General features: G+C 36.8%; 1 protein-coding gene across 1 annotated transcript in view; it reads left to right on the forward strand.

The window, feature by feature from the left end:
- Positions 1-897: 897 nt before the first annotated feature.
- The window catches only part of LOC306872735 (ankyrin-2-like), a gene marked incomplete at its 5' end in the record, with an annotated part of 48,277 nt that continues 25,162 nt past the window's right edge, over positions 898-24,012 (forward strand). The window contains 25 exons of the mRNA XM_079421495.1: positions 898-1,023; positions 7,373-7,474; positions 10,323-10,421; positions 11,577-11,675; positions 11,804-11,902; positions 12,068-12,253; positions 13,300-13,323; positions 13,759-13,767; positions 14,319-14,417; positions 15,027-15,125; positions 15,589-15,687; positions 15,896-16,093; positions 16,180-16,278; positions 16,541-16,639; positions 17,445-17,543; positions 17,638-17,835; positions 18,473-18,571; positions 18,667-18,765; positions 18,850-19,047; positions 21,300-21,398; positions 21,510-21,608; positions 21,905-22,003; positions 22,084-22,182; positions 22,278-22,350; positions 22,432-22,485. Of these exons, the coding sequence (XP_079277621.1) occupies positions 898-1,023; positions 7,373-7,474; positions 10,323-10,421; positions 11,577-11,675; positions 11,804-11,902; positions 12,068-12,253; positions 13,300-13,323; positions 13,759-13,767; positions 14,319-14,417; positions 15,027-15,125; positions 15,589-15,687; positions 15,896-16,093; positions 16,180-16,278; positions 16,541-16,639; positions 17,445-17,543; positions 17,638-17,835; positions 18,473-18,571; positions 18,667-18,765; positions 18,850-19,047; positions 21,300-21,398; positions 21,510-21,608; positions 21,905-22,003; positions 22,084-22,182; positions 22,278-22,350; positions 22,432-22,485 (2,653 nt within the window). The remainder of the gene's footprint in view (positions 1,024-7,372; positions 7,475-10,322; positions 10,422-11,576; positions 11,676-11,803; positions 11,903-12,067; positions 12,254-13,299; positions 13,324-13,758; positions 13,768-14,318; positions 14,418-15,026; positions 15,126-15,588; positions 15,688-15,895; positions 16,094-16,179; positions 16,279-16,540; positions 16,640-17,444; positions 17,544-17,637; positions 17,836-18,472; positions 18,572-18,666; positions 18,766-18,849; positions 19,048-21,299; positions 21,399-21,509; positions 21,609-21,904; positions 22,004-22,083; positions 22,183-22,277; positions 22,351-22,431; positions 22,486-24,012) is intronic.

Consider the following 24,012-nt stretch of genomic DNA (forward strand, 5'->3'; position numbering starts at 1 on the left):
TCAAATTCAGGGGAATTTATAGTATAGTCTCACTGGAGCATGCTGCAAGATTAAGTGAACAAGCAATGACCCAGCAATTCTCTGATTATCAGCCCTGGGAATTTACCACTATATGCCACCCCACCCCACCAGGTCGGGTCTTTGACTACAGTAGCTGTGTGTTGGAGCATACCATTCTCCTCCTGGTACATTTGTATATGTGGCTTACAGTTGCCCCAGTGTATTTATTCCCAGTGTTCCTGACAGCCTCCACTGTGGTCTTCCCCAAACTCCTCCCCAGCTCAGAGCAGCACGCTATGTGCCTCAGGTGTCTCTGTAGACTTGCTGTTTGTCACACAGTTTTTATTAACAGTTTCATGTTTTTTCTCTGAAACAAACACGTTTTAATTGTGTCTCTACTCTTACACACACATTTGTGAAACACACACACACTCAGTCCTACAGCTGGAATATACTGTAGCTGGATGCCTCTACATCTGGACAGGCAGGTCCTTCCTCTCTTCCTCTCTCTCTCCCTCACTCTCTCTCTCTCTCGTCCCTAGTTCACCCATGGCGATATATATTCAGATTCAGCAAGTGAGGCTTTTCTCTCTTCAGCCAACCAATAGACTGGAGTAACTCTCTGTAGGGGAAAAAGAAACAACAAACTGCACTGAGGAGGGAATTCACAGCGGATCAGAGTAGTTTAGTCTAAATAATTATTCAGAGTGAATGGTGGGAGGACACTGGCACAGTGTGTCCAGTATCACCTTATTCAAAGGAGCCACTGGGAAAAGCAGAACAAGGACTCCAACATTTGCTTTACATTAACATGATAAATGATATGGGACTATTCCACATCTGAAGCGATAGAGGAGAACCTGTGCATGGTTTTTGTGGTGGCCGTAGTTTGTCATCATGGCACATGCAGCAGCACACCTGAAAAAGGCACGGGAACTGGAACAACCTCCTGAGATAAAAGCTCTCGCCAAAGCCAGAGAGAGACGCAAGAGACACAGAGAGAGAGCAGAACGCAAACGCAAGGTATACTAAAACAGCACAGATACAGCTGACCTATCACACGTGTCTGTTTAAAGAATTCTGCGATCAATGAATGTCAATATCTTTACGTTTATCATTGCAAAGTCAAGAAAGTGTAATCAAAGACAGCCCTAATACTATTTAAAATAGTTTATTTCATAATATCCAAATGTTGCATCTAGTAATCCAGTTGTTGTTCTTCATATTTTAATCTGTATTTATTCGGTTTTTGTGCTTTCAGTGTTAGCAGAAGTAAATGTGATGAGAGTTAATTTCAGTAGCATTCACATGCACAGAGGGTTATTGTATATATACAAATATAATTCAGTAGCCCCAGTCAAACAACATATACATGCCTTTTAATGCAAAATCTAATTATTTTATTTTACTTTTGTTTTATATAACTTGCCTTTATGATTTCTTTATTATTAATAATCATTTTTAGTTCTCAATTGTGTACAGACAGTTATCACCACTATTACTTGCAGTATATAATAATTAATGCAATTTTTTATGGTTGCATTTTAGTATTTTTGCACTAGAGATGAGCTCCGGGGATAAATCCTGTAGTCAGCTGTTCCGCACCTGTTTCAGAGATCCACAGATACTGGAAGAGGCTTAGGAAATAGGATCATCCTGTATGCAGATTTGTCTCTAGGGTGCAAAATCTCATTGGCTACATATGAGATGACATAACCTTTTGATGTAACTCATGTATGCTTTAGCTTTGTTCTTGCAATCTGCCAAGAACTTCCAAGTTTTGAAAATGTTTTACTGTATCAAAGATGAGGTTTTTTTTAATGGCTGATTTATTCGTTTTATTTTATTCAGTTAAAATGTATTCATTTATAGTGAGAAACAACTAAGAAATTATTTTTACCACCTTGTTCAATCTTGTTCAGAATAATGAATACATTTTCAGTCATTCTTTTTATTCATTTTAACAGAGTTAAAGGGATAGTTCACCCAAAAATGAAAATTCGGTCATTAATCACTCACCCTCATGTCTTTCCAAACCTGTAAGACCTCCATTCATCTTGGGAACACAAATTAAGATATTTTTGATTAATTCAGAGAGCTTTCTGACCCTCCCATAGACAGCAAGGATCCTAACACGATCAAGGTCTAGAAACATAGCAAGGACATCTTTAAAATAATCCATTAACATCAATGGTTCAACCATAATTTTACGAAGCTACGAGAAAACAAAAATAACGACTTAATTCAACAAATCGTCTCCTCCCTGCCGCCATGTTGGAGAGTATTCACTAAACGTAAACAACATATGCTGTTCTGTGTCAGCAGCACCATGCGGATACATTGTTTACGTTTTGATCTGAACGAAAACAACGTTTCCGCGTGGTGCTGCATAAATCGTTTACGTTCAGTGGATACTCTCCAAAATAGCGCCAGGGTGATGCGGAGGAGACGAATTGTTGACTAAAGTCGTTATTTTTGTTTTCTTTGTTCACAAATTGTATTCTCATAGCTTTGGCTGAACCATTCGTCACATGGATTAGTTTAACAATGTCCTTGCTACGTTTCTGTGTTAGTATCCTTTGCTGTCTATGCGAGGGTCAGAGTGCTCTCGGAATTCATCAAAAAAATCTTAATTTGTGTTCAGAAGATGAACGAAGGTCTTACGGGTTTCGAATGACACAAGGGTGAGTAATTAATGACAAAATTCTCATTTTTGGGTGAGCTATCCCTTTAAAATGTTATATTTTTAATAGCAAAATTCCCTGTACACATTCACATAAAATCTTTGATCATATTTAAATCGGGAAATAATTATAATGCAGCCAAGATAAATTATGAGAAACACAAATGACTATTTCACCTCCAGAGTCTTGTTCATTCGTGAAGTGACAGACGCAATGAACAAATCATTCATGAAATATCCATCACCTCTAAAGAGAGGTTGGAAAAGGTTGAATAAGCAGCAGTGTTGATGGGAGTTAAAGTGTTTGTCTTGTCATCACAGATGTGTCATAAAACAGACTTCATGTGTTAACACTATTTGACCTGGATGGCCTGCTGCAACCTATAACTACTTGACTGGCAGTGTCATCATTACAGAGTTTTTAAATGCCTATGAAACTTGAAATCTTAGCAGGTTATCATAATTGAGATACATAAGAAGCTGAGAATATTTACATAGAATTAGAATTTGCATGTGGAAATTTTCATGTATAACATAATTTATATGTAAATAGTATAATATACAATTTTATAGTGTTTTTTTATAATGTTAGTTCCTCAGAAATATTACTATTATTTTTAAATGGGAAAGCCTAGTTATAGTTTGCAAGTACATTACATTTTTGGGACAAAATTGCTTTATGTAGCAAGGATGGATTTAAAAAATATTTTTAATTTTGCATTTATAAAGATTTCTGTTTGTAACAAAAACAGTTCACTGTGTCTGTGTTAATCAGCATATTAAAATGATTTATGAAGGGTCATGTGACTGGAGTAATGTCTGCTGAAAATGCAGTTTTGCAATAAATGATTACATTTTAAAATGTATTAAAGTAGAAAACAGTTCATTTCACATTTTAGTGTATTTTTCATTAGATAAATGCAGCCTGGGTAAGCATGAGATTAAAAAAAAGATTTCTTCTTTCCTGAGAATTACACATTTTTGTATATTAGTATACCACAGTGAAATGTGAAAATATCAATAGAAATGTCTCAAGCTAATTTACATTATCAGCTGTACTTGTACATAGTTCACTATGCTTTGTTTTTAAAGGCTATATGTGTTCCTTACTGTTTAATCACACTTATCATTATTGCCCCATTAACTGTAGTAAAACCCATAGTAGGATGGTTAACAGGGGGCATGGCATTGATCAAGGCAGTCAATGGCCGGTCATTATGTCTGTAGTGGAAGTCAACCAAATGCTGAATCATAGTCTGGTCAATGCGGACTGCCTCGGGACCAGAGATGACCCACAGACGCTGATGCCTTGATGCATTTAGTCTGATTCTGTAGGCATTGCTATAGCTGTTTAATCTCTGTTACACTCCGCATGGATGATGAATTGGATTCAGGTGGTGTTAAACCATTTTGGAAGAGCTTTTACTTGAGGATAAGAACCCCTTTTAAATGATGTTCCATGATTTTAAAGACCATGGATGGTATGACAACCAAGGGTTTTTGTAAATAACACCCTCTTCCTCAGTTGTCCTGGTGGATGCACATTCCTGGCCGTCAGGAGGAAAAGGACAAGTTTTCCAGCTGACTCTTCCCCAGAAAGATTGCCCCTTGCTGGCCCGTGCTCTGTCACATTGCTGCTTGGGCCTGGAGGGGTTAAAAATAACCCAGCCCTGGATCCTGGACGGGGTGGATATTCGGCCTGATATAGCAATGGGAGACACATTTACGGCCGCAGTTGTCAGTCACGAAGCCAGACGGGAAGAGAGACAAGAGCCAAGGCGTCTGTGCCAATACGGGATGCAGATTCTCACAGAAGACACGGGGCAGGGATCAGAGAGAGCACATAAGAGATGATGTTCGGGACCTGAGGAGAAACATAGACATGAAAGTTTGGGGGATTTCGCATTAGCTGGATAGATGCTCTGAAGCTGGTAATTGAATGGGCTCCTGGGTACTACCTGAAGACTGAGGATAATGCAAACCCATAAAGCTAAGTGCATGTGAGCGAGAATCAATCTCCGGGGGAGCGATTTGATGTTCAGTGGTTGTTATCACTGGAAAAGGCACAGTGAGTGCGGAAACTCGATTGATGTAAAGTGTAGTGCAGTTTTTTTTGCTAAGCTTTGGGTCACACTTTACCATGGGCAATGCAGCAATGTGTAAGGCATGTGGTTCAGGTAAAGGCCTGCAGACCATTGGAAGTGATCCATCTCTGGACCGTTACTACTGTTCTGTGGCAGATACCATGGTAAGACAATCATTATAATATCTAGGTTTAGTAGAGGATTGTTTAGGTGATTTTCCTGCTGAAAAGTCCAGCTGTGTTTGTTATGCTGGGGTCGTAATACAGAACATTTCTAACTTAGTGTTCTCTCTCTTTTTGTTTTTTTTAGTGTGGTGATTGCAGTTAACATCTCACTAAGGATTTTCAACTTCTCAGATCTTGACTTAAAGGGACAGTTCACCCAAAAATTATATATTTTTTTAATTATATATATATTTTTAATAATTTACTTACCCTCATATTGTCTCTAACCTGTATGACCTTTTTCTTCTGTGGAAGATGAGAAATGCACTCTTGGAAATAAATGTTCCAAAAGGGTTTTCTTAGAGTGATGCTTAATTAAATTAACAGTTCTTATAAGAACCATTTATTTTTCTTGATGTTAATAATCTGAAGAACATTTTTTTTTTATAAATAACCTTTACTTTAATGGCATCTTAAAGGTTCTTCATGGAACAATTGTTGCTAATAAAGAACCTTTATTATAATAAGTGTCAGGTTTTTTTTGTTTGTTTTTTGGTCATGAAATGAAAATCAATTTGAATTGGTTATCAGCACTCTTCAAAAGATCTTATTTTGTGTTTCACAAAAAGTTATACAGGCTTAGAACAACATGAGGATGGGTAAATGATAACAGAATGTTCATTTTGGGTGAACTATCCCTTTAAGTTGGAAAGCTTCCAATAGGCTTCTTAATTAGTTTAACCAGCAAGACTTCTGTGGTCAACTAGCATTACCAGAAAGACCATATTAACTGACTAGCTTCACTAACTAAGATTTGCTGGCCAACAGCATGACTATATGCTAGCCTGGCTGGTTTGACCAGCATCAAAACAACACTAACCTACATAACCTGCTGGAAATTTAAGCTGATTAAAGTTGTTTGATATAATTTAAAGCTGTTTGAGCTGTTTAGGGATTTTGGTGTTTAATTAAATTTTTTTTATTATTTTTTTTAACAAGTATAGTATAGTATATGTCTTACCTCAGAAAGGTAATAATGGTGACCACTAATGTAAAAGTATGTCTGTTTCCATTGGATAGATCTTATTCAGATCCCACACGTTGAGATGTGACCTCTCAACCTCAGAAGGAGCAGAGGTCATGTCTGTGATGACCTGACACATTGATGCCTCACTCTCCACGTGACCTGAGAGCTACTGAACTGTTCATTAGCTTCTTAAATACCTCTGTCAGAACTTAGCACCAATGTTCTTGTCAGTTCTAATGTAACAAGATTAAAATAAATACCTTAATGCTTGCTTCCATTATTGAAAATGCTTGACTTTAGAGGTTTCTTGAAGTTTAAAGGTTTTAATATAATTTCGTAACAATACTGTCTGTTTTAAGAAATTTTGTGCAGCTTTTGAAAGGTAGTTGAAAGGTACTTGTACTCTCTACCTGCTCTGTAGTGTTCATTAATCAGATTTTGTGTTGGTATTGCACATGCAGGTTTTATTGTCACAGTTGTGGCTCTTATGCCAAAGGCTTTAAAAGGGATTGCTCTGAAGTAGTATAATCAACACATGTTTGCTTGTTGATGCCAAATCTGAAATTTGATCTTGGCATACATTTTTTTCCTCACATGGCAAGACTTTCAGTGCATAACCATGCACACATGCAGATCTCTCTGTGCAAGAGACAAGGTTTTTACAATGGCATGTGTACTGCAGCATAAACATGGTTTGAGGACACTCCCTGTGTCCTCGTAAACCAAATGGCTTAAATAAATATACTAAATATTGTTTTTTAAAATTAAAAAAAATCCAATACTTTTCTATGAAGGGGTAGGGTTAGGAATAGGCTTAGAGTTAGGGAATAGAAAATACAGCTTGTGCAGTATAAAAACCATTATGCATACTGAGAGTCCCCATTAACCACATATACAAGTGTTTTTGTGTGTGTGCGTGCATGCGTGTGTGTGTGTCTTGTCAGCTGCCTTCATTCTGTTTTGCTGTCTATATCACATTCAAACACAATTCTGATAAAAGGAGATACACCCACTGAATTTTTTTTAATGTTTATGAAAGAAATCTCTTATGCTCAAAAAAACAGTAAAAAAAAAAAACAGTAATATTGTGAAATATTACTACAAACTAAAATAACTGTTTTCTGATTTAATATATTTGTAAAAATGTAATTCATTCCTGTGATGGCAAAGATGAATTTTCAGAAAGAATTTCGGTACCATGCGGTCTTACTGACCCCAAACCTTCGAACAGTAGTGTATATTATCAGAAATGTCATAGATCTCACTCATTTGTTCTTGTTTAATATCTTGGAAATATGTCAGTATGGAAGTAAAATGAGTCGCATTGACTTTGATCACTTGAATATTGCTTTCAGTTTTCTACTAGTGCTGGGCTGATATTTCTTCAAATTTTTCCTTTGTGTTGTATATACAGTCGGATAGTAACACCAGCTTCCTGAGGGCAGCCAGGGCAGGTAATGTTGAAAAGGTGCTGGAGTTCCTCAAGAGCGGACAGGACATTTCCACATGCAACCAGGTAACGTTTTACATCAAACAGAATTTCAGTGTTGTAAAAATCTAAGAAATAATTGCAATGTCCTCTCATTTATTTTCTTCTCATACTAAATTTCCTATTTCATACTCTTTTTTTTTTTTTTTTTTAATGCAATTCAAATGAATTCACCAATTGGAGGTTTTGCATATGTTACATCTCAAGACATTTAGATTATGTATTTATATGAATTTAATCTAATCTATTGTGATAAAATCTGTTGATTAATGCTGAATTTGAAGTCTATGGTTTTCCAGGAAGCGGGTATAGACATAAACTTCTTTCCAGCTTAAGAGACATGTTCTGTCAATGTTCTGTTAGCTCCAAACTCTTTAGAAAGTCCTAGTAGATTGTGCTTTGTCAATGGAGGATAATCCTGATTATTAGAAATGTGTATGCTTTTTTTTTTTACTTTGCTTTCCTCAATATATGTCCAGCCTGGGCACAAATTGCATTGTTATGATGTATAGAGAGCCATACTGATTCCTGACAAATACTACATTGCTAACATTATCAGCTAGTCCTCTGCCAAGCAGTTCTTTCTAGTACATCAAAGCCTTTTTACTCATGCGTGTCCCTGGCAGCTGTTCCCACTCCCGACCTTCTGTACCTTCTGCCTAACTAAACCCTCCCACTGTCACAGCACTGCTGTGTTCAACCATTCCTTACAAATTACCCCTGGCATAACAATGCACTGATATCACACAATATATTTAAGCTAATTGATCTTCAATCGTAATGAGTGTAAAGTCAATATTAAACTGATTTCTTTTGAAATCAAACAGCATCAAACATGCATGTAAAAAAAAAAAAACATTTCCTTATCCAGTCATATATACACTCAGAAAAAAGATACAAAGCTGTCGGTGGAGTGGTACTTACTAAGATGTACTTTTATGTTTGAATATGTAAAAGTGGTAAATAAAGATGTGCTTTTTAACCTTTGTACCTTAAGGTATTGCCCGAATGACAGCTTTATACCTTTTTTTTCTGAGAATGTATGAATTTACAAGAGAGACCACATGCAAAATACATTCAGTGAGGTTTGGCACAGGCACGACCTGCACAATTTTCAACCAATCATCTTCACAGTTTTGGTTTTAGCAAGGTGTGCCATTATAAATATTATGTAAATGTAGTACTAAAGCTTGTGGTCATCATACTGCCAAACAAATACTCTTGAGCTATGGAACCAACATTGGAAAACAAAAAAATTGAAAAACAATGTTTTAAGTGCTTTAATGTTACAATAACATTGTTTTTTGTGTGTAAGACTTTTTATGATTGTGGAATAAGGCACATTTCATTAAGTCTGACTGCCACGTGTCCAAATGAAATAGTATATATGCTGATACATGATATAAACAACCTTTTGTGCAATATTTCCCTTGAAAAGTGTTATTGTGCTGTTTTTTTTTTTTTTTTTTTTTACATTAAATGCAGCTGGGAGTGAAATAGCAAAAATGTTTTAATGTAATGACAGGTCTAGTCAAACTAGGAACAATAAAAATAGTTCTATATAATTGAATGAATTTATAAAAATTTTCAGTTGAAATGGACTGAATTGACATCAGAGACAAATGTCATAGGGTTGCTATGACCCGTTTATTATGTAATGGGCTGAATTTGCCTCTGCTGTGATGTATAATAAATTTGACCATGACATTATCCATTATGATGTCATCTGGAGTTGCCAGTAATGAGCACATCAGTACAACAATGGACAGGCATTTCATGCCGTTTTCTCTAAAGCCCACTCTTCTAATCCTCGCTGAGTGATATTGCAATATAATCTGCCCATGTTTTATCTGTTTTTTCTTTTCACTCTTTCACCGGAATCTCTCTCTCTCCGGATGTGAAAACTCCTCTAGCTTTCATTATCCAAATAAATGAGATTAGCGTTTCGTTAATTCGCTCTGCTTTCAATGACGAGTCTGACTGTTAGCCACACTGCATTACACAAGAGCTGTCATGAATGAGGTGCATTAGTAAATTAAGACAGGTGGTGATGTTTGAATAAAAGGAATGCTTATTTACATCTTGAGAAAAAGGGATTAAACACTAAAATTCCATGTTTAAACATACAAGCTTTATTTACTAATAAGTGGCTTTGTACATGATATAATGAAAATCAGATATTTCATAATGACTAAAATTCACAACGACCATTTTTCTGATCATCGGATTAGGATTGAAAATCCTGAAATAGGATTTTCAAACAAGGTATAGAATAAAAAAAAAAAAAAAAAAAAAAATATATATATATATATATATATATATATATATATTATATTATGTTCTAATATATTCAACATCAAATTTCCATAATTAATCTTTTTGAAAGTTAATATTTTCAGTCTTTTTTCTACACTGTAAAACAAATTCCGTAAAATTTACGGTAAAAAAAAACGGCAGCTGTGGTTGCCAGAATTCTACCGTACAAAATACGGTAACAACATTTTAGGTTTTACGGTTTTAACTTAAATTTACACTTAAATACCTATTTTTCCTGTAGCATTTTCACAGTTTTTTACCTTTAAAACCGCGGTCATTTTTTTACAGTGTAGAGCTATACATAACAATTCTCCATATTTATTAATGAACTCAAGAGAATGCATATCAGACATCTAGTATGGGAAACATTTTTATTCTAGCATTATAAAATTACCCTGCCTAAAGTCTGTTTTTTTTATGCAACTTGTATATTGCTATTATTTTACAAATTTGTTGCAAAATTTGTTGTTGTCTTGTTCTGTATCGTAGCTTAATATCAAATTTCTACTGATTATATTAATCACAAAAACATATTAATCACGCCTCCCTCTGTGCATAGAATGGACTCAATGCGCTCCATCTAGCAGCCAAAGAGGGTCACGTGGAGCTGGTGGAGGAACTTGTGGAGAGGGGTGCGAGCGTGGACTCTTCAACCAAGGTTAAACACACATAAACAGAAAAATTGGAGGGAGGGGTATGTGATTCCCAAATGGTGAGAGAGAGAGTAAATCTGATGGAATGCTAGTCATCCAGCACTGTGTATGATGAGTACAGTTGGACTCTGGTGACTCCTATCATCTGACACACAGGGCCAAACAGACACACCCACATAAGCCAGGAACTATAAACGCATGACCAGCAATCACACTGACTGCAGGGAGTTCTATGAGGACCAAAGTGTTTTTCATTCATTTGTTTAATTATGGACTAGATTTGTAATAGCCCTTTTTTGCCTGATAAGATTTCTGCAGATCAGGTCAAAGGTCTCATATAGTAGTGAAGTCTTCATTGGCAAATAGCTGTTGTTGTTTTATGAATACACTGTAGGAAAAGTATGTAAATATACAGCCCACATATACTCTCTCACATATATTGAATTTTCCATATTGTTTTCTTACAGCGGTTTATCCATTTTTCAATTTCTTATAGTGTAAACGTCACTGAATTGAAAAGTAAAAAAAATATGTGACCCTGGACCACAAAAACAGTCTTAAGCCGCTGGGGTATATTTGTAGCAATAGCCAAAAATACATTGCATGGGTCAAAATTATTGATTTTTCTTTTATGCAAAAACTCATTAGGATATTAAGTAAAGATCATGTTCCATGAATATATTTAGTAAATATATAAAAACTTCATTTTAGATTAGCATTGCTAAGGACTTCATTTGGACAACTTTAAAGGCGATTTTCTCAGATTCCAGATTTTCATATAGTTGTATCTCAGCCAAATATTGTCCGATCCTAACAAACCATACATCAATGGAAAGCTTATTATATATATAAATCTCAATTTTGAAAAATTGACACTTAAGACTGGTTTTGTGGTCCAGGGTCACATGTATAAAAAGTCTGAAATGTGTGATATTTTGTTATAGATAACTGAAATATTTGTAGAATTTGTAATTTATTTGTTTAAAGTAAATTTGTTTGATATTTATAAGATAAAGCAAGACCGCAAGTTTTTTTTTTCTTCTTTTTTCAATGTTATCCTTTTGTGCTTTTAATAATTCACACAAGTACCAGTGAATTCATACACAACAAGTGCACAATCACAGTGAATACTGTAAGTATCTCCCTTTCCTCCTTTCCAGAAAGGGAACACAGCATTGCACATTGCTTGCCTGGCTGGGCAGAAAGACGTTGCGAAGTTGTTGGTGAAAAGAGGAGCAGATGTAAACTCGCAATCACAGGTGAGAAAAGCTTGTAAAATTATAACAATATACCATTTTTAAAATATATAATTGTATTTATTATGCTTAAAATATAATTCAATAAAATGTTATAGTGTTAAGCTTTACGGTACCTGTTGTTACTACAGAATGGCTTCACTCCACTTTATATGGCTGCTCAAGAGAATCACCTGGATGTTGTGCGATATCTTCTGGAGAATGGTGGAAACCAGAGCATGGCCACAGAGGTTTGTGATTGCGAGCGTTGTGTTTGTGTGGTGGATCATATGGACTTCCAACCATTGGACTTAGTTTTGACCTGCATATTGGTCAACCTGTTTATGGCCTATGCTTTTGAACAAAGAGCTGGTTTTGTTTGTTAATCTCTGCCTGTCTGTTGTCTGTGTTTGTAGGATGGCTTCACTCCTCTGGCCATTGCTCTGCAGCAGGGTCATAATCAGGTGGTCTCTCTGCTGCTGGAACATGACACAAAAGGTAAAGTCCGCCTGCCTGCGCTCCACATCGCTGCCCGCAAAGATGACACCAAGTCTGCTGCTTTGCTGCTTCAGAACGACCATAATGCTGATGTCCAGTCTAAGGTGAGAAAATAAATAGTGAGGATTTAATGTTCATGCTTTTTCAAAGATGGAACTATAGTAATTCTGTGGTTTTCTGACAGGTGTATATATAGATAATGCCATTGTTTTAAGGTTTTTCACCATGATAGTACTATTTTGGACATGGTGTCATGAGAGCATTGTGTGTTATTTGAACATTTGAGTTTACTATTCAGTACAGTATCATTGTACCATGGTGTTCTTTGAAGAAGCATGTTATACTATGACTGTACCATGGTACCACAATTCATTTTTGAAGGAGTGTTTATGATTATTTTGACTGATTTGGTTAATTCATTCATCTTAAATGAATAGTTCACACAAAAATGAAAATTTGCTGAAAATTACTCGCCTTCAGGCCATCCAAGATGCAGATTAGTTGAACTGAGGAACTGATTTGGAGAATCATGCAGATGTTTTTAACTTCAAACTGTTGCTTCCAGATAAAATATGAGTCCTCTTTCTATAATATTACTTTCTCCAGTGAAAAGTCATCTTGTCTGAATCAGGAGACAAACAGGCACAGATCAAATACCGTTTACTAATGAAAATAGTTCAAAACAGTTCTAAACAAATACGTTGATGGATTTCGATGTGAGAGAACAACAGTGGATTGACTTTTTCACTGGAGGAAGCGTTATTATGGACTGGTATTTTTCAGAAGTGACTGTTTCAAGGTTTTAGTTTGGACTCTCATTCTGACGGCACCCATTCACTGAAGAAGGTGCATGATGAGCAAGTGATGTAATGCAAAATTTAGCAAAATCTTTTCTGGTGAGCAAACAAACTCATGGATGACCTGAGGTTAAGTTAATCTTCCTCAAATTTTCTGAAATGAAAATTGTCGGTGAACTATTTCAGTGAGGTTCACACTAGCTAGCTACTTGTTTTGGCTTTATTTATAATCTTCACTGAATTATATTTTTGCTTTTGAAATCCCTCCTTTTAAGATAAAAATGTTAAAATTGTTTTAAAAAGTCATATTAATGAAAATGCTATATTTTCCTCCTCGTGTGCGACTCCTTCAGATGATGGTCAACAGGACTACAGAGGTATTAAGATTCTCAGCAGAATCCTGCACCTGCATTTGTCTCGGCTCTTATAAAGCCTAATGTGCTACTTAACACTGAATTTCTTTTACAGTGCATGGGAAGAGTAGAGTCTTGTCCTATTAAATGTTGTAGTGCATGAAACATAGTTGTTTTTATTTTAGTAGCAGCACCCTATTACCTCAAGAGGTTTTTGGGTGTTTCTAGCTCATCAACACGTTTTTATGCTCCTTTATTTCAATGAACGTTTTGAGCAGAAATTAGAGGTGCATTATGTTGTTTATACGCCACTTATGATTTTACTAAAAGACTAAACAGACGTTTAGCTCCTAATTGTGCATGTGAACTCACGCTGACACTCTGTGTAGAAGTCTCTCGGTCACATTTTGCTGCACCTTTTTGTTAATTCTGTTTTTTAAATTGCACCATGTCTGTCAGAATGGAAAGGTAAGAATAAATGGCTCCATCAAACGAATGAGTAAGACAGACAATGTCAATTTCCTATCTATACTTTCATCTTTAGTACTATGTAGTGAGTAGTTGCTGAATAACATTTGTTTGTTCAGACATTTTGTTCGTCATCTTTTTTTCCTTTCATTGTCACTGAGAAACTTCTCATCTCTCTCATGAAGACGCATATGACACTGGGAATGTGCTCATATATTATTACATGTACAAATCTAATCTTTCTTTTTCTTATTTCATCAGTTTTTTTCTTTATCTTCACTCCAGTGCATGGTGTGGTTGGATCCATTGGTAGCAGATGAGAATCCAGAATTTATTTATTATTTTTTTTTTTTTTTACTTTTCCATTTTTCTATCTTTTAAGTTTTTGCACAAATGTGATGGTTCATGGGAATGCTGCATGGTAGATCATGAATGGCGGACGTTTTCAAACAGTCCAAACAGACCAGCACAGACATTTACCTTCATTCTGTTTTCTTCTTTTCCTTGTTCTATTCCTTCTTTTATCCCAATACTACTCCATCCTCTAACAGAGTGGCTTCACTCCTCTGCATATTGCTGCTCACTATGGTAATGTTAATGTGGCCACGCTGCTGCTCAACAGAGGGGCTGCTGTAGACTTCACAGCCAGGGTATGATCTTATACTGCTAAAACCTTAAAAAAGCAGCAATTTATATTGACAAATGTTTGGTAGTAAGTCTTCTAAATCAGTGGTTCTCAACTTTTAATTTTTTACTTTAAGGCCCCCCTTGTCCAACACTATAATCAAAGCCCTCCCCCAATATAAGCTAAGATATTTCTTCTGCAGCAATTATGATGATAAAATAATAATAATTTATTAACTTAAATGCTTATTATTTATCCTGCATCCTCTGGAAGTTTACTGATGCCCTCTAGTGGGCTCCGACCCCCTAGTTGAGAACCACTGCTCAAAATCAGTGCTTTCTGTAAGGAACAGAATAATATTTAAGCTGTTATTCACTCAAATCACACATTGATCATTTTTGGGTAAACTCCAGGGGTATGTTTATGTGCATTCTTTCTTTTATTCATTTCTGTACAGTTAAAACTCTGTTGGAGGGAATTAATTATCTTTTGCTATGATGTATAAATTGTATCAGATTTCATATGCACATTAAGAAAATACTTGCAGTTTTAGAAGACGGTGTGTGTTGCTATTTGTGTCTTTTTTCGATTATGAAAATATAATCTCTGCTAAAGAATGTATTGTTTTGTTTAGAATGGTATAACCCCTCTTCATGTGGCCTCCAAACGAGGAAATATAAACATGATTGCTCTGCTGTTAGACAGGGGGGCTCAGATTGACGCCAAGACCAGGGTGAGTATTGACAGTATCATTAAAATGCAGTGAAACAAGTATCCTCTAGTGCCTATACCCCTAACAGCAGTTCAGAGAAACATTTATTGTACTGTATGTACACTGTAAAAAAATAAATAAATAGTTTCAAAAAGTTGTTTTAACTTAAAATAATTTAGTCAACTTGAAATTTTAAGTTACTCAATGTTAATTTAACTGACAACTGGAATATTTTTGTTGACTAAACTAAAAAATTGAATGCTGGGGGCTAACAAATTATGTTAAGTTAATTATTATTTTTACGGTGTAGCTATTCAATAATGATAATGCTAGCTTTTTGTGAGCTGTGCGTTATGAATGCTGCTTTTATTTGGAAAAACTTAGCAGCGATAGGTGTTTTAGTAGTAGTTTTCATAATGCATTATTTATGTGTGGTTTCATATATGCTGTTTGTCTGTATTTATCTTCTCTCTGTTGAACAAAGGATGGGCTGACACCACTGCACTGTGCAGCCAGAAGTGGACATGACCCTGCAGTGGAAATACTGCTTGAAAGAGGAGCTCCCATACTGGCACGGACCAAGGTACAGGGAACTAAGTGGTTTCATGTTTATATTTGAAAAGTATATTTTTATCATATTTTTATGATACATATTTTTAATCAGTGTCCTATACTTACTAAGGCTGCATAATATAAAAATGCAGTAAACGGTATTGTTATAAAATATTATTATTATTACTTTTTGATCTGTATTTTTTCCTCTCTCTTTTTCTATTTCAACACACACACAGAATGGCCTGTCCCCGCTGCACATGTCTGCTCAGGGTGATCACGTCGAGTGTGTGAAACACCTGCTGCAACACAAGGCACCGGTTGATGATGTCACACTGGACTACCTGACTGCCCTTCATGTTGCCGCCCACTGTGGTCACTACAGAGTCACAAAATTACTGCTGGATAAGAAAGCGAATCCTAATGCCAGAGCACTGGTAATTCTTTGTCTTTCAATAGATAAGTCAAATGAATGTGTGCTAGTGTAAATGAGCATTACTGATGTATTTATTGTGTCTGTCAGAATGGCTTCACTCCTCTGCATATTGCCTGCAAAAAGAACAGAGTGAAAGTCATGGAACTGCTGGTTAAATATGGAGCCTCAATTCAAGCTATCACTGAAGTAAGAGTCTTAATCTTGCATACTATTTCTGAAAACATTGTCTGATTTAGCATGCAACTTTTTAGAGTTTATTTCAAGCCTAATAATGAAACTTAGCTCTGTTAGCCCACTGTTGTTCTAATAATTAAACTGTAGCTCATACAGGAATGTTTAGAGTTCTTATAAACAGAACTTTCAGAATCTGAAATCAGAATGGATTCATTCGGATTGATGAATATTGGTGCATGTAACCATAACTACTTTCTGTTCTCTTTCTTCCTAGTCCGGCCTGACCCCAATCCATGTTGCAGCATTTATGGGGCACCTCAATATTGTTCTCCTGCTGCTACAGAATGGAGCCTCACCTGATGTCTGTAATATTGTGAGTACACGGTCATCATGATTGGACATGATTTGTACCACATTTAAATACATTTCTTACGACTTCTAATAGGGGTGTGTAATATTGACAAAAATTGGGATTTTTGTTGAAAAACTTGGCTGGTTTAGGGCAGGCCTTTAGTGGAGCTGAATCCGAAATCTTTTAATATTCTTCATATTCTTTGCATTGGTTGGATCACAGTAGTATAAGGTGTGTTATTTAATAAAACTTAGCTGTGTTATTTGACCCCCTAAATTGATTTGAGAGCAAATCTTAGGTTTTATCAATAAATTAAATTATAATAAGAAGACACTACTGAGCTGTTACCAATCAAATTAAATCATTATTAACAAAATCAATTTTTTTGCTCAGCATAGATGACATACTGTAAGCTTCATTTGATATGGCATTCAGATGTACATGTGTATATCTATAAATATGAACAAAAAAGGATTCATTCAGTAATGAAACACTTCTTTGTGTTGCTCAGAGACACGGATCAGTTCTTCTCTGCATTCTAACTGCATTAATAGACTACATCACACAGTGAAACAGCAGCTGTTACTACATCTGCCTGTACATATCTGCCTGAAAACAACTATTACTATATTATTCTAGACTATATAACTATTGCACACCCCTACTTTCAGAGCCTATTTTTTATAACTCATGCTTTACTACACTGTTTTGCTAATGCTGGGAATTTTTTATATCATTTGCTGTCTTTTCTACTCTCCTCTAAATAAACAAATTCAAAAAGGCCTAGAAATGCATTTCCTGTAGTACTGATTTTGTGTGTCCTCAGCGTGGTGAGACGGCATTGCACATGGCTGCAAGGGCAGGACAGATGGAGGTGGTGCGATGTTTGCTAAGGAACGGCGCTTTGGTGGATGCCATGGCCAGAGTCAGTTGATATAAACACTTACTGAATAAAGCGAGAATACAGATGTTAATGACTACACACAAAGCTTTAAATATACTATATCTCTTGCCTCCAGGAGGACCAGACACCCCTTCACATTGCATCTCGTCTGGGTCAGACAGAGATTGTGCAGTTGTTACTGCAGCACATGGCTCATCCTGATGCTTCCACCACTAATGGATACACACCTCTGCACATCTCCGCTCGTGAAGGTCAGCTGGAGACGGCTGCAGTGCTGCTGGAGGCTGGAGCATCTCACTCGCTCGCCACCAAGGTGGGACTGCAAGGAGATCTGTGAAAGAGATATGGGGCCTTCATTCTAATATACTATCAAAATTTTTCAATAACTCTATTATTTTATACGGAGCCCCGCACATGATATGCAGACAAGAACTATATATCTTCTCCAGGAATTAAGAATTTGTTTTAACTTTGTACTAATTCGTTCCCTCATTTTAGTAAAATGTGGCCATGTTGTGCAAATGTGTTTCCTCATTTAAATGAATACAAAATAGGGAATAAATTAGTACAACATGCTCACAATTTACTAAAATGAAGGACCTAATTAATTAAACAAGGGAAAAAATTGTAATGTAATAATATTTCACAATTTTGTGAAATATTATTCAAATGTAAAATAGTTCAAAATAATATTCAAATGTAAAATACTTCAGTCTTCAGTATGCTGATTTAGTGCTCAATAAATATTTCTTAATATTATCAGCATTTATTTGACGTAAAACTCTTCTTATAAATGTAATGTGTACTTCCTGAATAAAAGTATTCATCCAAAAATATTCATCAATAAATAAATAAATACATAAATAAATACTGACCCCAAATTATTTTGAAGAGTGTAGAGTATGTATTAATCTATAATCAACTAAAGACAAATATCCTTCCCTTAACAGAAAGGCTTCACTCCTCTACATGTTGCTGCTAAATATGGTTGTCTGGATGTGGCACAACTCCTCCTTCAGCGGAGAGCACTTCTTGATGACACTGGAAAGGTGAAAATCAGGTTTTAATCACCTAATCATTGAAATTTATTTTGTAAATGTTCACTTTTGTAATTTTTCTTTCTGTCTTTGGCTTTCTGAACCAGTATGGTCTCACACCACTGCATGTAGCTGCTCACTATGATAACCAGCAGGTGGCGATGATGCTCTTGGATAAAGGAGCCTCACCTCATGCTACTGCTAAGGTGCAAATCTTAAACTGACTGCAAGATATCTCTGCCTTTAAAAAACGTAAAACCTGAGGGTTTCTGTTACTCTCTTCTGTGCAGAATGGTTACACACCTCTCCACATTGCGGCAAAGAAGAACCAGACACAGATCGCCTCTGCGCTGCTTCAGTATGGAGCAGAGACCAATACATTGACCAAACAGGGAGTGAGTCCTTTACACCTGGCATCCCAGGAGGGGCACACAGAGATGGCCTCCCTGCTGCTGGAGAGGGGTGTACATGTCAATGCTGCCACTAAGGTAAGATCTAGATCAAGGAAGACCACAGTATGTATCCTCAGCATCAGGCTATTAGCTATTGCTCATAAATAAACATAACAAATTTACCTTTTTTTGTCATCCAAACTGACCATTACAAATGTCAGCCAAACCACTTAGATGTAAAATGTTTACTTGATGGTACCTCATAAGAACGGAAGTTCTTTAAATTATTTTGAGAATTTAATGACACTCCAGTGTCAGTGTCATGGCATACAAGTAAACAGATAATATATTTAATCTTTTTTTGTTGTTGTTCTATTTGTAGCTAGACTTAAAGTGGATTAAGTCTTTTTTGTGAAAGTCCCTTTTTTGTGATAGTGTCTCATTCCACATTAAATGCAACACATGCAGAGATGGAGTTTGCTGCATTTTCTGTGAACTGAGAAACTGTTCACGCGAACAGTGCTATATCACAATTATTGTGCAGCACCATTTATTTATTTTAATTTTACATTTGATATAATTAATAATTCGCTTTTCATCAACTCATGAACCCCCCTGTAGTTCCCTCCCCCCAGAGTTCACGATTTCCAGTTTGGGAAACTCTGCCCAAGGCCTACACAAATTTATGCACCTTCCTATTTAGAATAATTGCAAACAAAAAAAAAAGACTTCTCTACTTCACTTGGAAATAAATTACTATTCAGATCATCAAGCGACTACCAGAACCCATTTTGTTGAATCCTGACTTCGCTTATATTATAGGGCCACAAACAAAAAAAATATTAGACTAGAAATCAGCAAGTGACCAATCAGAAAGAAGTATTCCACAGAGCCATGTAACTGTCACGATCTAACACAAGGGAAGTGAGGAGACGAGGGTAAAACTCAAAGAAACAGTCTTTTAATGATCCACAATCCAACAGGGGTAACACAAGGCAGGGAGAACACACAGGAACACAACATTGACGTTAATACCGGACACTCAAATAATCAATAAACTAAACAAGGTTAATTAATACAACACAGGTGGGACTGATCTAACTAAATGGGGTGAGAAAGAAAGGAAAGAGAGAGTCATAGAGCCAATCAAGTGGATGGGGATTATTAGGAGGCCATGATTGACAAGGGCCAATGGTGGCAATTTGGCCAGGACACCGGGCTTACACCCCTCCTCTTTATGAGAAGTGCCATGGGATTTTTAATGATCACAGAGTGTCAGAACTTCGGTTTAACATCTCATCTGAAAGACGGACATGAGACCAAAAGCCCTCCTTGGGCTGAACGTGGTGACAGGGGCCCTCTCAGGGTTGAACTCAGGAACCACTTCCATTGAGGCAACACGAGAAGCAAGCAGCTTCTGAGGAACCCCAACAGACAAGACAAGGCCGACAAGACTGATTAAAAATGTTCCTGTGGAAAATACTTCAGGGGGCATGACTCTGGTCAGGGGCTGGAGCCTGCACTGGACTCTTGGCCAGGACACTGGAGCGAACTTCGGAGCTGAAGTGAGCCGCAGCCGGTGGGCTTGACTTCAGAGTGGCCGGCGCGCTTGAGGGAGCCGCAGCTGGCGGGCTTGACTTCGGAACGGCCGGTAGGCTTGAGTGAGCCGTGGCCGGCAGACTTGACTTCGTAGCCGCCGGCGAACTTGACTGATGAGTGGCTGGCGGGCTTGGGTTAGCCGCAACCGGCAGTCTAGACAGGTGAACGGACGGCAGACTTGACTGACGAGCGGCCAGCAGACTCGCAGCACTCACGGCGATCCCACCGAACTCCCACACTTAATTTAAGCAGGCTAGGAGCGGAATGACGAGCGGCAACTTCCATGCCGTGGGAAAAAAAATCAGGTAAATAAAACAAAAAAAACTTACAAAAACCAGAAAACAAAACAGGGAGATGGGGGCGCCGCTTACTGTTTGGTCCGGTATTCTGTCACGATCAAACACAAGGGAAGCAAGGAGATGAGGGTAAAACTCAAAGAAACAGTCTTTTAATGATCCACAATCCAACAGGGGTAACACAAGGCAGGGAGAACACACAGGAACACAACATCAACGTTAATACCGGACACTCGAGACAGGGAAACACAGGGCTTAAATACTATAAACTAAACGAGGTTAATTAATACAACACAGGTGGGACTGATCTAACTAAATGGGAACTAAATGGGAACAGGAAAACCAAATATGGGCATACACGAGGTAAAACTAGGTCAAGGAGAGCACAGAAAACCACAAGACAGGACACAGGTCTGGCAGTAATAATGGTGTATGATTTCTTTTATTTTTCAGAGCGGCCTTACACCTCTACACCTCGCTGCTCAGGAGGACAGAGTGCAGGTGGCTGAAATACTGGTCAAGCACGATGCAAAAGTAGACCAGCAGACCAAAGTAAGTTCGAAACTTTTTTTTTTTTTTTTTCTTACTATGGTCTGAATTTTTTTTAATAATGTTTCAGTATGTTACACTTCAACTAATGTGATATTTGGTTGTTTCTTCTAGTTGGGCTACACTCCTCTTATTGTTGCCTGTCACTATGGAAATGTCAAAATGGTTAATTTCCTTTTGCAAAATGGCGCTAATGTCAATGCAAAAACTAAGGTAAGATTTTAATATATTTATTAAAGTATATTCTTTCATTATGTGACTTGGTAACCCAATTAATTATTATTTAATAAACTATTCAAGTAATCATTTTGTAAGTATTAGCTGTGTGACCATGCATTTTTTTGAGTTTGTGACAGATTGTAATTTTGTGCAATTATAATGTTTTGTAATATTCGATCAGAATTACAATATTTTAAATGTATGACATGCTTAAATTTTTGCATTGCATTCTCTGATTGTTATTATGATAATTATTATTTCTGAGCTGTTTACTGTTTTTTTTATTTCAGAATGGCTACACACCACTTCACCAAGCTGCTCAGCAGGGAAATACACATATTATCAATGTACTGCTGCAGCATGGAGCCACGCCTAATGCAGTCACTATGGTGAGCAACACACTCATACTCAAAGAAATGATAATAATTCTGTATCTTATTTCTCTAACCTCACACTCTTTCTCTCTCAGAATGGGAACACAGCACTCTCTATTGCTAAGCGTCTGGGATACATCTCAGTGGTGGACACTCTGAAAGTTGTTACAGAGGAAATAATCACAACGACAACCGTATGTATCCATGCCTTCACATATTAACAACATTTGATGCATTCATAAACCATACAAGAATATATTTTGAATGCCTTTTATTTCAACTATTGTAGACGGTGACAGAGAAACACAAGCTGAATGTTCCAGAGACAATGACAGAAGTTCTGGATGTGTCTGATGAGGAGGGTAAGAAACTTTTATTACTGACTTTTTTTATGCATAATCAGGATTTCATATATCTGTGTAAAAGCTACTGTGCCTCTGTAGCCCAACATCAGATGGAGGAGGAGCTTTTTACTGAAGTCTCTATGGAGATAGAAGGTATACAGGGTATAGATATAGAGTGAAACGAACTGACCCATTGAAGTTACTAATTTTACACTTACTGCATTACCAGAAATCTGTTCAGTTCCTTCCGTATCTATTCCAATGTGTGATTTGCAATTTGTGTGCTAACTGGAACGGGCATGCTTATTGTGTGTAGAAAACTAAACTGTGAAAAACTAACTTTGTTCTCAGTTAATTGTGCTAATCTCGGGATAATTTTTCAAATCATAAAAATGAAAATACATGATATCTGTGAGTCACTGAGTATTTTAGTTTTAGTAGTACATACACAATGGGTGAATGGTGCTTGTTATGGTTAATATGTTGTTGGTTAATATAATTTATTTTTAGAATTTTTTTTATTTCGAAAGCTTTACTGTCATGTTGTCTAAAACCCAAATGTTAAGAATTAATGCTATTTGGTCTGAATTTAAAAGAGTATTTACATTTATATTGCGTCAGAAAATGAGAGGTTATATAATACATTGTCCAAAAAAAGAATTGAATGGCAAGTCATGAGTTGGGTTGTTTATTAAACTACAGCCTATGCAATATATCACTTAATAAATAAGGGCCAGATTTACTGAACAGGACAAATTAGTTTGAGACCACAATACCATAAAAGCACCAATGGGAGTGGAAAGTACACAGGTGCAAAATGGGATGAAACATGCTTTTTTGGGTGTTACAGGTGTCATCGGATGCCCATTTTCCACAACTTGATATGATTCTTTAGAGTATTAATGAAATGTCTATAACATACTTTGGTTCAAATTTCTCAATGGTAGTGTAAAACAACATCCTTTTTACCCTGTCAAAAACAGCTCTTTTCAGAGCAAGCCGTTTTTTTGCATGCCGCTTTAAATGGAAATGAGATCTGCTCACCCCGCTCCTCTCTTCCGAGCCGCTCTCTGAGAGACGGTAAACTTAAGCCACATTCATCGTGAAACTTGCTAACTAGCACATTATTAGGAAATGCGATTCGCATGGACTCATTAAAAAACAACAACGTATACTCACTTCTTCTGGAGGTGAATCTGGATCACGAATGATTTGTGCGAAGATAGACGCATTTAGGTAGATCGGGGGGTGCATTCCCTTCACAAACAAACGTAATCCACTGCTTCTTCATCGGCTCAGATATCGGGAGTAAATGACAGCTGCTAGGTTCAGTATTACATCCAACAACAAAACACTTCAATCGCTTAGGGGTCATTCTTGTCTACATCTGCTCCGACATCGAAACAATGGCGGACTGATGACAGCTCACTCAGGGCGGGTCTAAGGTAAGACGCCAAGTCCAGTCTGTGCTGAAACACTACTGTCAATCAACTATCGTGGGCATCACACAGAACAGAAGCTGAGAACGGCTTGATTTGAGAAAGGGTAATGATTTTAGTAGATAAAAAAAAACACTGGGTGGATTTTTATCATTACAGGGTGGTTGTGTACACACTGCCAAAACACATTTATGTTCAAACAACATGTAAAAGTGCATTTCGCGTCCGATGACCCCCTTTA

This window comes from Barbus barbus, assembly GCF_936440315.1.
Source record: "Barbus barbus genome assembly, chromosome: 7".
NCBI classification, from domain to species: Eukaryota; Metazoa; Chordata; class Actinopteri; order Cypriniformes; family Cyprinidae; genus Barbus; species Barbus barbus.